Genomic DNA, 14609 nt, shown 5'->3' with positions numbered 1-14609 from the left:
CTCAGTGTGGAACCACTGGAATGAACTACTGAACTACATCGTAGTAGTTTAAACTACACAAAGTAGAGCAGCTGCAAATGCAAAATGCACATTTCCCTCTGAAATTAAATGTAGTAGAAGTATTAAGAAGCTGTAAATAACTCAAGTAATGTAATAATTGTAACATTCTTTCTATCGCTGCTTTCCAGCAAGAACTACATCAGACATTAATTATTTTTTTTACAAAAGATGCATTTTATTGAATGCCTCAGAAATTAAGTTACACACATCATGTGGGGAAACCTGCACTCATCCGTTCTCTTTGTTGTCCTCCCGTAGGTCATAATTCCTCTATTACACAGACATTATTGCCATTAAACATCCTCCCTGTGTATCCTCCACTGTACTGACTGTGTGTTCTGTATTGCAGCAGACTGATCTATAATTTATTCACAGTTTGACTCAATAGTGCATCAGTTGAAAATCAGCCCTCTATTATACCTCAGAATCAGCCATAATTTATTAAGCATACATGATTGGTAAGTGAAGTTTACGTGTTACAGGAATTTACAGTGATGCAGCCCATTTGGGCCAGTTCGGTTAAAAGAAAAATATTTATGTATTACTGTAATTTGAATATCCATGTAGTAGGCACTTTGGCAAACAAAAAGAAAATCACTGAGGATACATAAAACTAATTGAATAGGGCTATTTGGCTCAAGTGAAAGGCTTAAAATGAAAGGTTATTTCCAGCTGTGGTCATGTGAGAGAATATTAAAGGCTTCCTTCAGACTACATGCAGATTAGTCCCTTTAATCAGGTCCTTAAGACTGTCTGCACTGTAATTTGCAAGTGATCAGATCCAATTTGTGTGATTAAAGTGAGGTGTTTATGTGCCTCTAAGTCTAAAACGTCTCTAAAGACTCTGCTGCCACCTTCCAGAAGAGTAGAGATAAATGGGCTTACACGTGTGAGATCAGCACACAGCAGATATTGTGTATGTTTAATGTTATCCTGACTAATATTGAAACATCCCAGCTGTCAAATGCAGGTTCAGTAAGAACCCAAACCTTTATGATTGGGTACTCATTCACTCTCTCTCCCACACACTCACACACTGAACACACGCACAACCCAGAAGGTCTACAAGAGTAAGACTTCTCTGCTTCTCATAGGACGTGTCGGAGACACGATGATGTCATCAGAGTCATCAGAATCAACTGCAGCGGCGTCACCAGACTCAGCTGTGCGATGAAGCTCTGTTTTGTCTGCATGAAACACACAGTGTGCTTAATACAAGGGAAACATTTCATTTTAATCAAATCAAAAAGAACACATAATTGAAAATGCGAACAAGCATATGTCCTCTCTCTCTTACCTGCTGTGGGTGTCTTCCTGGAGGAGTGAGTGCTAGAAACGAGCCAGGGGTCTTCTTCCTCTGCCTGCCTTTTATCTCCTTTATGGAGGGATGCAGCATCTTGGCAGAAACACATCACATTCATTAACCATTACAGCACAATTCAGACACATCCTCAAAAAACACATTTAAAGCTGATGAAGCAATGGTACTTCTAAATGTATAAATTAAAGTTTTCTTCATTCCAATTGAGCCAAAAATAAAACTTCTGGAATAACAACCAGATGTTGTCTTGCACAGAGCTGTCAGAAATGCAAGCGAAAACTGGTGCAGCCCAAAACTCTTTCAGCAAAGCCCACACTGCACATCAGATGCAGGGCCAGTCTTGTAAGCATTCTCTGAAATAAAGCGCTGACATCGCTGCTCTGCTCGATGCACCCGTTTGCTGTCAACCTATTAGACAGTCAGAAAGATGGAGGAGAAAGTGATGGGGAAGCTAGTGGAGTCTAACAGGGTCATTTAGGTAAGGCAGATGCTCAGGACAGAACTCCTGAACAGCAGAAACTTCAGATATTTAGGGGTCATGTGAGGTAGTAAGTGACATTATTGGTCCACAGGGCCGCTGAGTGTCCTCATCAGTCTTTGATAGGAGGCTGTCACAGCTCAGCCTGCTGCAGAGCAGACGGGCACCCTGGAATTAGATCAGTGTGCCAGCAACATCCATCACCGCTCATAAAGGCGTCAGGGTGGACATGATGAGCGATTTGGTCGTTGAAAGCAGGGCGATGTCATGGTGTTGTATGCCCGACAGACATAAAGTCTGAACCTTGATAGACTGGCACCGTGTTTTCTGTCCAAACCCATGCGCTAAGACGTCTCCAGTGTAAAGAGGTCCTACACTATTAGAGAGAATTATCACCCTGCTGCTCTTGTGCCTCCGCCAACAAATCAACTTTCCTGAAAAGTTGGGGCTCATCATTTTTGACTATATGTCTCAACAGTACAAAAATAAGATGATATACTTAACTTTCATTTAAGTTTACAGTGTCTGAAGTTTTTGATAATCAGGGTTGGAAAATGTATGTAATCAAGACTTTGTAGGATCCTATTACAAAGATATTTGCCAAAGCAATGTCTTTCTTTTGAAACTATTTTTACAGAGAAGTACAGCAGACTGATAGAGATAAAGGGTTCATGAGAACAGGTAAGATGTCAGAGCCAACCGTGGACGTCACACATGCAACACTGTTTAGAATTCTGGGAAGTGTGCTCCTGCAATTACTGTGTATCGACATAGGTGCCACCAAAGAGAACGAAACTGAAATGTTCGAGATGACCACTTTAACGTTGACCTTTGACCTTGGAACACCAAAATTTAGTGAGTTCTTCTAGGAGTCCAGTTGGATGTCTAAGCCAAATTTGAAGACATTTCTTTAAGCTATTTCACGCAAAGCAAAGTAGACAAACAATAGCAAAACATTTACTACAAGGTCACAGTGACCTTGACCTTTGACCCCCATTATCAAATCTGTTCATGCTTGAGTCTAATTGGATTTTAGTACCATCTGTAAAATGTAAAAGGCGTTTTAAAGAATGGGACAGATGGACGGACAACCTAAAAAACATAAAGTTTCTGGCAACAGCTGCTGCAGCGGGGAGGCATAAAAACACAAGTGAATCCAAACTGTTGGTCGTGATTGTGAGGGGAAACTTATAAATCTGTAACGACTTTATAAAGGATTAAAACGGTTTCAAGCATGAGCCCCTAAACCCTGAAATAAGAGTTGAGGCAAGTAGAATGAATTAACCAGAGCTACTAACTGGAGATTCAGTGGACGATCGTGAGAGTGATGATGGGTAGCTACAGGGGCAGGAGATAGGGTAAGACAGGTTTGTTCTTTTGTTTTTGCTTTGTTCAGAGTGTTGTTTCATGCAGACAATACACCACAGATTGTGTGAACCTCACCTGTTCTGCTAGGTGTGTGTGTTGAGCGAGCCCTTCTTGGTACCAGCGGTGGAACACTGTTTCCAGATTGAGAAGGCACAGACATCTCTGATCTAAGGCACAAACAAACACACACACGCACATTCATAATGCTTAAAAAAGGCACTGCATGTTTGACTGGATTGGATTTTTCAGTGGACACATGAGTCACCTCTCTGTTGCAAGGCTACAGCGCGCCAGGTGTCCCCTTAATGCAGACTGTATCATTGTCAAGGAAACTGCATCCAGCTCTCCTTCTGCAGAGGATTCAACGTCACTGCGGTTTGTTGCTTCTTCAGCCTGAGAAGAGGCGATGAGGAGAGCACAATGGTGAAGAAAAGGAGTACAGGAGACACAGAGGATGTTCAGTGGGTGCGACAGCGAAACACACATGTGATGAGGAAGATTCCAGGAGTGTGATAGGAAAATGCTCCTTAGAGCCACCTAGTGGTAATAAGAGTAAGCTGAAACTCTTGTTTCTGATCCAACAAGCGCATGTGCCTCTATTGCTATTTTCTCTTTTTACTCTGGCCTCTCTGTGTAATCAAGCATCTGCTGTCCCGGGGCCTTCCTCTCTCTCTCTCTCTCATTCCTCCAGGTATCCAGGATCCAGGTATTTTGGACCTGGATCTTCCTTACTTGAGGTAATTCAGTTTCTCCTCTAGTCAATTTCTCTCATTGTCAATTCTTTGTTTCCTTTCACCTATCCTGTGTGCATATGTGTGCTTGTCGTCTTTCAAGTTCACATGGGGGAGAGAAGGTAATGTGGTTCAGGACCTATCTATTTAGTGGTACCTGAGAAGAGCTTGACGTCATATTTTCTTTAAAGGAGCAATTTGCCCCTGGAAAAAGCCACCGTCAGTCAAAGCTAATGATCGATAGAAGAAATAATATTTTAAATTGGCGCCATAGCTGTGGAGAAAGTTATACAAACAGCTCATGGTACACCCAGCGTACATTTCAAACCTGACGATTTTGAACGAGACATGACATCAGAGGCGGGCGTCCTAGACTGAGGAAGTGTAGTTTAGCGAGCTCCCTGGCCTCCGCCAGATGACGCGTTTTACGTAGTCTGGCGGAGGTTTTCCAGGACCCATTGGAGAAGCGGATAGCGTCCTATAAAGGCACAGAGTGAATTGCTTATTTTTGTACCATAATGGCATTCGCTCCCCGTAATAGGACTGAGGTTGAAAATCGTCAAACTGGCCCTTTAATCACAGTGGCCAAAGGTTTGAAAAAATACCCCTGATATAGATGCACAAGGATTACCACACCTGAACATGATGATTCAGGAAAGTAACAGGATTCTCACAGCATTACATAAATATATATACATAGTGACTAAGTCTGTATGGAAGTGTTTGTGTGTGGGTGAAACCTTATTCTGGGCGTCTTTCAGCAGGTCCATGAGCTGTGACTCTCTGAAGAGGTGGCCTCTTAACGCTGACTGCAACATCACAATGTCCTTTAGATAGGAAGCAGAGAGATGCAGATATGTAGAGACGTCTGGGGAAAAGCTCTGTGCATTTTTATATAACATTTCTCTGACACATCAATAACTTCTTTACATAATTGTGGTGTGTTTCATACCCTTCTTCTGTGCTCCCTCCAGTTCGTCTGGATGACCAACGCTGCTTTCTCTTTTTCTTTCTTCTCTCCATCTGTTCTCGCTTCTTCATCTCCTTCAACCTTCGTCTCATCTTTACCCCCAGAGGCCCTCTCTTCTCCTGCTTCCCGCTCTGCTCCAGCCCGAGTGTCCTTTGTGTCCTCTGGCGGTGTGGCAGAGAGAGACGAGGGCTCAGCTTGTGCAGGTTTACTTCTGTCCTCCAGAGTTTGGATCCTCTCCAATAACCGGTCCAGCTCCTCTCTGGGAAACACAAACGCAGGAATTAAAACAGGAACAAGTTAAAAAAAAAACAAGCAGCCAACGTGGATTAGAATAAAGGGAGCTGTGGCTTTCTCAAACTATGACTTTGGTTTTGAGATAGATATACATTTGATTTTTTTGAGAGGTTTTTGACAGGGGACCGATTTTGTCAGATTTGATTTTAGGCAATTGCAGTGGTACAGTATAGTTTAGTGTCTTTATTAAAATCATTTTCTTTTATAAGAGCCTGAAGTTTGATTAGCAGGCTAGTTTGTTTCGGTTAAACTGTCTGTAAAAGTGACTCTCTCTCCAGCAAGACTTAGAGGGACCATATCTTTAAAAGGATATTCTCGTATTTTTTACGGGTTTCACATTTTTGGGTGTTTATTGTTCACAGTGAAAAAGTGAAAACTGCATAATTCGGCTCTAAAATGGGCCGTTCAGAACAGCTGCAGGTTTCTACATAGAACCTTGCTCTCGCTGAAATCGACCAATCGTCATTCACCGTCATTTACCTCAGGCTGCCTTCTTGCACGAGCTTGCTGTCAAGTCGTCGTCAAGATTTCAGCTTACCATTCCGATACCTCCTGGTGATTCTGGCTCGTACATATAAGGCCAAATAACCGATCCTAGAGCGGCCACGTTTTCTACAACTTTGGATTGACCGCTTAGCTCCTCCCCAACATGAGGGAGCAGCAAATACTGTCAGCCAGTCGTGGCTAAGGTCTGACCTTTGAATGGCAAAACAGCTTGTTCGTTTCAGGAGGAAGGAGAGGCTCCGTTAGAATAACAGAAAATTGATTGCAAAACTAAAATATGTCCACTTTCAGCCTGGAAGTAAACTCCATCAGTAAACTCTTCTTTATGATTGCTTTGCAATATTGATTTGACCATCACCCACACTGCCACAGCTCTTTCTGTCATCTCCATTTCTTCCCTGGCTGTTATATATTTAGACACTATTTGCATATAGGCAAGTCTCCAGTGGATCTTTATGATGGTGCCAACTGTGTTTGCTTGGATACTTTTGATGTAACTACAAAGAGTCTATATGACAGAGGCATCAGCTGTGGTCCAATCTGCACAGGTGGCTCTCCCGTTACAATTAAAGTTTAGATCAGTTGGTTTTTAAATACCACCACACATTAAAGAAAGTGTGTAAGGACGCCTTTACATTGAAAAAAAGTTTAGATATTTAAATCTAAAAAAATGTAGAGATGAAGATGTTACATACAATCATGGCTAATGAAACATACTTATGCTGCTGTCTCTCTTTGTCCCGCTCCTTAGTCTGCTCAGCTTTCCACTGCTCTGTCTCTTTCTCCCGTTCTTCTCTTTCTGTCCTCAGCTGTCTCAATTCATCACTGAAACACAAACACAACACAGACTCAAGACCCAAATAAAAGAGCTTCATGTCCATAGCACCTGTAACTTCTGTTATAATGACGTGTTAAATTGTTTCCTCTTTATCATGTACATAATGGTTTTTTTAAAACATATATATAAGCATGTGTTACAGCTTTAAAAGACAGATAGATACATCATATGTTAAACTGTGGGTGAATGTATGTTTCTCACTCTTTACTGGACAGCCTCTCTTGAAGTGCCGCCCTCTCCGTCTCTAATTGGCTGAGGCCTTCCCTCAGATCAGAACCCTCCTCCCCTCCCTCAGTCAACGTTCCCACGGAGACCACTGCCTCTGTTGCCATGGTAGACCCCAGAATCTCCGTGGGCGTGGCCTGGACCTCCTGATCCAATCGGCTACTGCTTTTCGTGGACTGGGCGTGTCTCCTGTTGTCCTCCAGCCTCTGATTGGAGGAGAGAGGAGTCAGTTTGTGATGGAGCTGCTGTCTGTGTTAAAGGACGATCAGACACAGGCGAGTGCACGTGTTCATACTGGGAACTAGTTGGTTTCCTCTCACCTTCTCCACTTCCAACAGCCGCCTCAGCAGTCTCTGTTTACTCCATTCTCGGTAGCCTAGGACACACACACACACAGCCAGACACAGACACACACACATAGTTTTAATCAGCATTACAGTACAGACAAAATATCACAATATTGTAAAATGCAAAATTCAATATAGATGATTCCCTACAAGTTCTTTGTTGTAGGGAACTTTGTACTGTTGGAACATGCCTACCAAAAAGTGAAATATTTTAATATAAATTTAAAACGAACATATGATCATGAGAAGTATCACTAAATTGATCAATTGTTTGTTAGGGATGGGCAATATGACGTTACAGACTATAAGACTGTAGACGGTTGGCACTGCAGAAGAATTACAGACTACACCGATCAGCCATAACATTATGACCACTGACAGGTGAAGTGAATAACATGGATTATCTCGTCACGATGGCACCTGTCAGTGGGTGGGATATGTTAGGCAGCAAGTGAACATTTTGTTCTCAAAGTTAATGTGTTAGAAGAAGGAAAAATTGGAAAGTCTAAGGATTTGAGCGACTTTGACAAGAGCCAAATTATGATGGCTAGACGACTGGGTCAGAGCATCTCCAAAACTGCAGCTTTTGCGAGGTGTTCCCGGTCAGCAGTGGTCAGTACCGACCAAAAGTGGTCCAAGGAAGGGAAAGCCAGTGAAACGGCGACAGGTTCATGGGCAGCCAAGGCTTATTGATGCGCGTAGGGAACGAAGGCTGGCTCAGGAATGGTTTGAGGAACACTACAACGAGTTCAAGGTGTTGACTTCCAAATTCCCCAGATCTCAATCCAATCGAGTATCTGTTAGATGTGCTGGACAAACAAAGTCCGATCCATGGAGGCCCCACCTTGAAGCTTATAGGACTTAAATGATCTGCTGCTAACGTCTTGGTGCCAGATTCCCCCAGCACACCTTCAGAGGTCTAGTGGAGTCCATGCCTCGACGGGCCAGGGTTGTTTTGGTGGCTCACCGGGGAACTATACAATATTATTAGGCAGGTGGTCATAATGTTATAGCTGATCGGTGTATGCTGTTAAAGGACCAGAGTGTAAAACCCAGGGGAGTCTGTTTGCAAAACTGGAATACAATATCTATAAATGTGTTTAAATCAGTTCTTGTATTATAATGAGCTCTATATATCTGCAGAGGGAGCAGATGTTGCACCACCATGTTTTTCTATATAAATAATAAATTATGACTCTACAGCTGGTGTTTTGTGTTTTATGTGAGTTAAGTGTGCACCATAGCTTCTCCTGCACCGTTGGAAAAGGGGGACAGGGGAGCAGTTATCAGTTGGTTGCACTAAAATAATAACCAGAGTGGTCCTTCAGGAGGAACTAAGGCAGCTATTCCTTCCTAATGCTTGTATCTGCTCTGTGATTATGTTTAGGAGTACTTAATGATGTATTTAAAATTTAGCTCAGAAGCAGTTATAAATGAAGAAACAGTCTCACACCCGATCAAGTTTCCACACATCTCATGCACAGCCGAACAGGGACGAAGGGAAACAAACAAAGTGTGGAGTGAGTTGAGTAAAAGGCACCAAAGGAAGAGGAAGTCAAATTAGAAGTTAAAAGAAGATTAAATGAATTAAATGTGTTTTAATCTGGTCGGTTTGGAAAGCTCTGGGACAATGGTGTGCGCGTGGTTGTGTTGTGTGAGAAAACACCTTTGACTCCTCCTGCAGGACTGTCGGTGTTGAGCTCCTCTCTGAGCGCCGTGTTCTCCTGCTGCAGCTGCTTCAGGTTCTCGGACAGACGATGAACCGTGGAGCTTAACGCTTTCTGCTGCCTCTGCGAGCATTTACTCTCTGCTCGGCTACTGTAGACAGAAAAAGACAGAGGGAGGGGTTTCAGGATTCTGTGAGGGAGATGGAGACATTGAATGCAGAGATGACAATATATTTAACTATCACAAGTCCTGCAACAACATCCTTTGATGGAACTTTTTTCAGCCTTGTGAAAAGTTAAACAACCAACTAAACCAGCTCGTGAATCATCAAGGTATATCCAGGGTAAGTTGTTACTGCTTTTACACAGTTTGTCTTCAAGCTGTAATAAATGAGGAAGATGAAATTGATCCGCAGATGCAGACCTTTTCTCTGCAGCTTCTAGAAGAATCCTCAGCCTCTGGATCTGAAAGAGGAGGCACACAAAAACACTTTACAAGTGAGGTGAGATTTCCTTTTTCACAGCCTGCATCGAAAGTAATCGTGACAACAACACAGTTTAAAATAAAACATTGTGTGTCTACAGGCAAAGATTTACCTCTTCAAAGTACGTTTCTACTGTGATCTTCAGCTCCTCCAGGTTGGTGGTCCTCAGCTCACTTTGTAGTTTACTGAAAGAAAGCAAATAACGTACATTATTATTATGCAGCTTCACACATAAAACAAGTGTTCTTATGCAAGGATGTGAGAGTGCTTTACCTTAGGGCGTTTTCTTTCTCTCGACACTGCTGCTCAAGCTTCAGGATCCTCTGCTTCAGCCCATTCACAACCTTTATTGATAGAATACAAATCTGTTTATTGAATCCTAATAAATCATCTCTGCTATGTTCATGATCACACATGAAACACTCACCACACTCCCTTCTTTTTTCTTATCCACAAAACTTCGAGTATATTCAGGTCCCTGTAGAAAAAAACAGATTTTTAAAATGCACCTGTTGTTGAAAGCTTCTATCACATAAAACTGCAGAGTGATCATACTTTAGTGGGATCCAACAGCTCTTCTATCTGTTTCTCTCTTTTAGCGTTATCTTCCTCCAGGCGGCGCAGTTTGGCTTTCATTTGCTGGTTGTCCGACTTCTGTGCATGGAGATTCTACAGAGAAAAGCACAAGCAATTCATCACACGTCAAGGAGGTACAGAAAGGAAAACACCAACATATTAAGAGGAGAGCATATGGAGATCCTGAGGTGTCAAATTTAAATCACATTTTAATGCCTCTTCATCCTTCGCAAAGGGATAAAAGGCTGAGTCAGCTACAGGACATCAGGCTGGAGCTGCTGTCAGTGCATTGCTAAGGTCATTTCAGGAGAGAGGTGCACACGTCATGTTGCTGCTTAAATATGCTCCATGAGTGTGTTTACTCCTCAATGCATGCGATTATTCCATAAACAAGCTGAACACTATTTTACCTTCTTGAGGCGAATAATCTCATCGTACATGTCCTCCTTGTCTCTGTGTTCACCGGCACCGATGGAGAACCCTGCAGCACATCGGGACAAACGGGGATCATGTGACAAAAACAAACAAGGTCGCCTCCATTCTCACTTTACAGTTATGAAACACACGATGCTGCCGTATCATCAGCATTACTCTTACATCTCTTACTATCCAGCCAGTTTTCTGACTCCTCTGTTTGGCACAAAATCTGACCCTTAACTTCCTCACCTCATCTTTTCTTTCTCACACACATACAGGCTCTCTCACCGTTGGATCCAGATTGGAGATGTTTGTGTTTCTTCATGCACAGTGTTTGTTTGAGAAGCTCCGGCGTGACATCAAACTCTGATCTCAGCGTCTGGGATGCATCTAGAAAAGGAGGCAGACAGAGAGGTTTCAAATGTTTACTGAAACAAGTAAAAATGTGACTCCAGGTTTTAACACCTCCTTGAAAACCTCCTCAAGCTTCACCAAAACAAATTATCTTCATGATAACGCATCAGATAACAAGAATTCATAATTATTGTTTGGTTTATAAAATGTCAGTGTTTTCCAAAGCACTCCATAACATCCTCAAATGTCTCGTTTTTCACAAAACCAAAAAGATGTTCAGTTCACTGACATGTGGGAGAACAAAAAAAGAGGAAAATATTCTCATTTAAGAAGCTGGAATCAGACACTAAGATAAGATAGCTCCAACCGCGTTATCAGTTTTCAAAATAGGTGGCTTTTCTTTTAAGAGTTAGAAACAAATTGATGAATCTTTGCGCCTCTACTCTCAATGACTCACTTCTAGCAGCAGGCAGCTGTTGTCAGAATAAAGAAATACAGATAAACACTGCAGTGTTTCTAGTATTTTTTCCAGGACATTTACATCAATAAAAGTAGGCTTAAAAAAGACAGAAACACGTCTCTGTTAAGCAGAAGTGTTGAACTGTATCACAAACTACATCCCCCAAAGTGACCATAGAGTTGAATCAACACATTAATAAAACCTGAACATTGTAACCTTCATCAAAGAACGTATGTTGCAGGACCTTTGTATTAGATGTTATTTTATGTAATCATCTATAAAACTTATGGAATCTTATATTTATACCCCTTTCACACTGAAATTAGCATGTTGACGCAGGTTTTTCAGACCCGGGAAGACCCACTTATAGATGCCGATTGTCTCTGTTCCCATTGCCAGTGAAGTATCCTCCTGTCGGTCTCTTTTCTGCTGCGTCACCGTCTGACGTCACAGACGCACCCGAAACAGGGTTAGTAAACAGTGAAGATGTTACGGTGGTTAGGTCTTTACCCTATCTATTACTCATTCAGTCTGTGTATCAAACTCGGCGCAGACAAATTTGGAATGATGTTCGAGCGCTGCTCGGACGGAGACAGGAGGAATTTGTAGCTGAGATGACGAGGAGTCGCAGAAGACGGAGCATAGCATCGCGCCGGAAAGGGGGCGGAGATTAACGTGTCAACACGGGTTTTGTGTTCCCATCAATGCCGATCGGAGCCGAGGCGATAATTCTAGTCTACTGCAGAGTAATTTGACCCGGGTCTGAATGCCGATTGTAGCCTTTCCCACGAAGCAAAAAAGCAGAGTGTTAGCAGGTTCTTTGACCAGTGGGAAAGAGGCTCGTGACTTGCTAATATGTTATAAAAAACCAGCAATTTCTTGAAGAACAAAATTGTGAGTCTGTTGGGTTTGATCGTTACTTTGGCCCTGAGCTGCAGAAAATCAATGCAGGCACCTTTGTTTGATCAAACTGACTTTCTCCTGTAAAGATTGAGCCAAAGGAAATATTGCTGAGTGCTTGTAGTGAAGCTTATCTTCCCAAAGTCATCAGCACTGATCAGGACACCTACAACGTCAGCAATGCAGTTATCAGTGAACAAACTGAGTCTCTCTCTCTATCTATCATCTCTCCTTCCAGCCTCTGCAGCCACTCCTCCCTCCCTCCCTCCCTCCTGAAAAGAAACTTTGCACTGCCCCGGCTTCAGCTGTGTTTGCACGCGTCCTGCCTACCATGGCCGTTGCTGAGGGACGTTAGGCGAGCTGAGCCGCTCTCCCCAGGCGTGTCCCCTCTGGTGTCCCCCAGGGAGGCCCGCGGCAGCCTCCAGGCCGCCACCGCTGCTCTTCTGGGGTTCACATTCATACTAGAGAGGTATGGAGACCCTACACGTGTACATACAGTAAAAAAAAATCAGAGCATTTGGAAAGTGGGTTTGTTACAGTGTCTGTTGAAAATTCACCACAGAGCAGCCGAGTAGGTCTTACTTGGAGAAGGAGGAGGCTTGCATGAAGATCTCTTCCTCCTTGTTTTCTGATAGTAAACAAACACAAAGCAGGCCTTCAATCAAACTAATTCTGCGACATTAAAGCGTAGAACAGATTATATTCGTCTTTAACAGTGAATTTGTTTACCTTTTCCAAAATATCAGCAGAGAAGGAGAAGCTTTCATCAACCTGCGGACATAGGAGTATGCGTCAGTCAATGAGAGAAAGAGATTCTGTTCAAAGTTAGAGACAAAACATTCATCTGTCATTTAAATCTGTTTAGCCTGTGTTTTATTTATGTCAGTCAAATTAAACCAGTGGCTCCTAACCTCAGTGAGTGGGTCCCTATCAGTATCTGTTACGCATGTTTTATAAAGGGAGATTTAAGATTAAACTAATAAACTTTTAAAATAACATAAAATATTCTTTTCACATTTTTTTTATTGCCAATGTTTGTTTTTAGTGAACCTGAATCAGAAACAGGTTGGTTGCTAAGTTACTGTTTGCATTACAATGAAATTGTCTTTGCCTGATGGTTCATATGATACACAGGAAATATGAATATAACATAGAAACATTTACAAACAGAATATGCAAAAGCATGATAAAATAGTATTTATGTTTTGGGAGATAGTGAGGTCGGTACTCCCTCGATGTGTGGAGAATTGGACCCAGGCAGCAATAATGATAGGGCGGCGACATATTCTAAGGAACTGGAAAACACCTGGAACACCTGCTTTTCAGGACTGGGTGACTGAATTGGGAAAGGTTGCTGCATATGAAAGAATGTCATACAGGAAATGTTATAGTGCTGAAAAGTGGGGATGGTACATTGCTTTTACAAATGCTCAAGAGTAGGGTGAGGTGCAAACAATTGAATCATAAGTACTTTGAGGTGGATATGGTGTTTGCCTCATAATGTATTTATTTATTATTTGAGTTATTTTTCTCTATATTTTATTTCTACAAAGCCACATTCTTGATGTTTCAATCATCCCTCTTCTTCTATGGGGTGGGTAGGGAGCAATGGGGAAGTACATAATGTGTATTTGTACATTGATTGTTTTGCATAATGAAACATAAAAATTGCAAGTCATGAAAAAAAGTACAAAATATCTGCTTTTTTTTTTTTTAAGCTGTGCATTTATGCATGACTTTGCAGAATATTCACCTGAGAGAGCACTTCTTTCACCTCCACAGACAAGTAAAACTTACTCAAATGAGACGATGGATAAACAATCACATAGGATTTGGTTAGATTTCTCTCCACACATATCCATCTAATGCATGACGTGAACAGCACTCCAATCGAAGCTGTCAAAAGCCCTAGGGATGTTAGAATCAATTGCTATAAACCGCTGTTGGCAGCTGCTTTGAGGTTTCATGCTCAATGTGGACACATGAGTGACAAATGACATATTAAACAGGCTTTAAATAATACGCAGAGCTTAGTAAAACACAACTATACACACTCTGTGGCCAAGTCAGCTGTAATTCATTATCCTAACCGAAGCTAAGGACTCACCAGCTCCTCACAGTCTTCATCTGTTTGAACGTCACTCGCCTCCTGAGACATCTTAGCAGTTGAACTGAACATGGCTGTTTAGTGAACGTTACGTTAAGTTAGAAAACTTGACTTTATCCGTGTGTAATCTTCTCATTTTCTTCAAGTCAAAAAGCGCACTTCAGGTACACACTCCTGCTCGTAACCTAGTAGTAAAAACACGGGGCAACAAAAGAGACGTTAGCTATGCTACAACTCGGATTTTCGTCCACAACACTGCTGATTTTCCACGTAATAAGCCGGTGATGCGTTGACAGACTCTGTAGATCATAGCTTTCTGAAATCCGTTGAAATGTTGTTGTGTTTCCACGCAGAGGTTACTGTTTTCACATCAGTGTTGCAGATTGAGTCGTCTAGCAACCAGGCAGCTGTTAATGAGCTGTGTTAAACTCGCGAGAAAAAGTCAGGAAGCTACCGGAAACTATTTGAGTATGCCTTCAAAATAAAAGTAAAAACCGGATAAACAAA

General features: G+C 42.1%; 1 protein-coding gene across 1 annotated transcript; it reads right to left on the bottom strand.

Annotated features, from left to right (window-relative positions):
- Positions 1 to 236: 236 nt before the first annotated feature.
- On the bottom strand, positions 237 to 14489 carry iqce (IQ motif containing E). The gene is made up of 21 exons (XM_069666029.1): positions 14103 to 14489; positions 12725 to 12766; positions 12578 to 12623; positions 12326 to 12475; positions 10570 to 10671; positions 10275 to 10345; positions 9844 to 9957; positions 9716 to 9766; positions 9562 to 9632; positions 9401 to 9473; positions 9228 to 9268; positions 8803 to 8954; positions 7110 to 7165; positions 6766 to 6995; positions 6444 to 6551; positions 4911 to 5187; positions 4699 to 4785; positions 3493 to 3620; positions 3303 to 3394; positions 1358 to 1456; positions 237 to 1247 (listed from the first exon to the last, which is right to left on the bottom strand). Exons 1-21 carry the CDS (start codon positions 14172 to 14174, stop codon positions 1123 to 1125), a joined length of 2187 nt encoding a protein of 728 aa, XP_069522130.1. The 5' UTR covers positions 14175 to 14489; the 3' UTR covers positions 237 to 1122.
- Between the last annotated feature and the right edge of the window lie 120 nt (positions 14490 to 14609).

The sequence above is a fragment of the Semicossyphus pulcher genome, unplaced genomic scaffold (genome assembly GCF_022749685.1).
Source record: "Semicossyphus pulcher isolate SPU_LCO1_2020_fin unplaced genomic scaffold, fSemPul1.0.p SCAF_17, whole genome shotgun sequence".
In the NCBI taxonomy this organism is placed as follows: domain Eukaryota; kingdom Metazoa; phylum Chordata; class Actinopteri; order Labriformes; family Labridae; genus Semicossyphus; species Semicossyphus pulcher.
The sequence above is the reverse complement of the archived record's forward strand: the minus strand, read 5'-3'. Positions and strand labels throughout refer to the sequence as shown.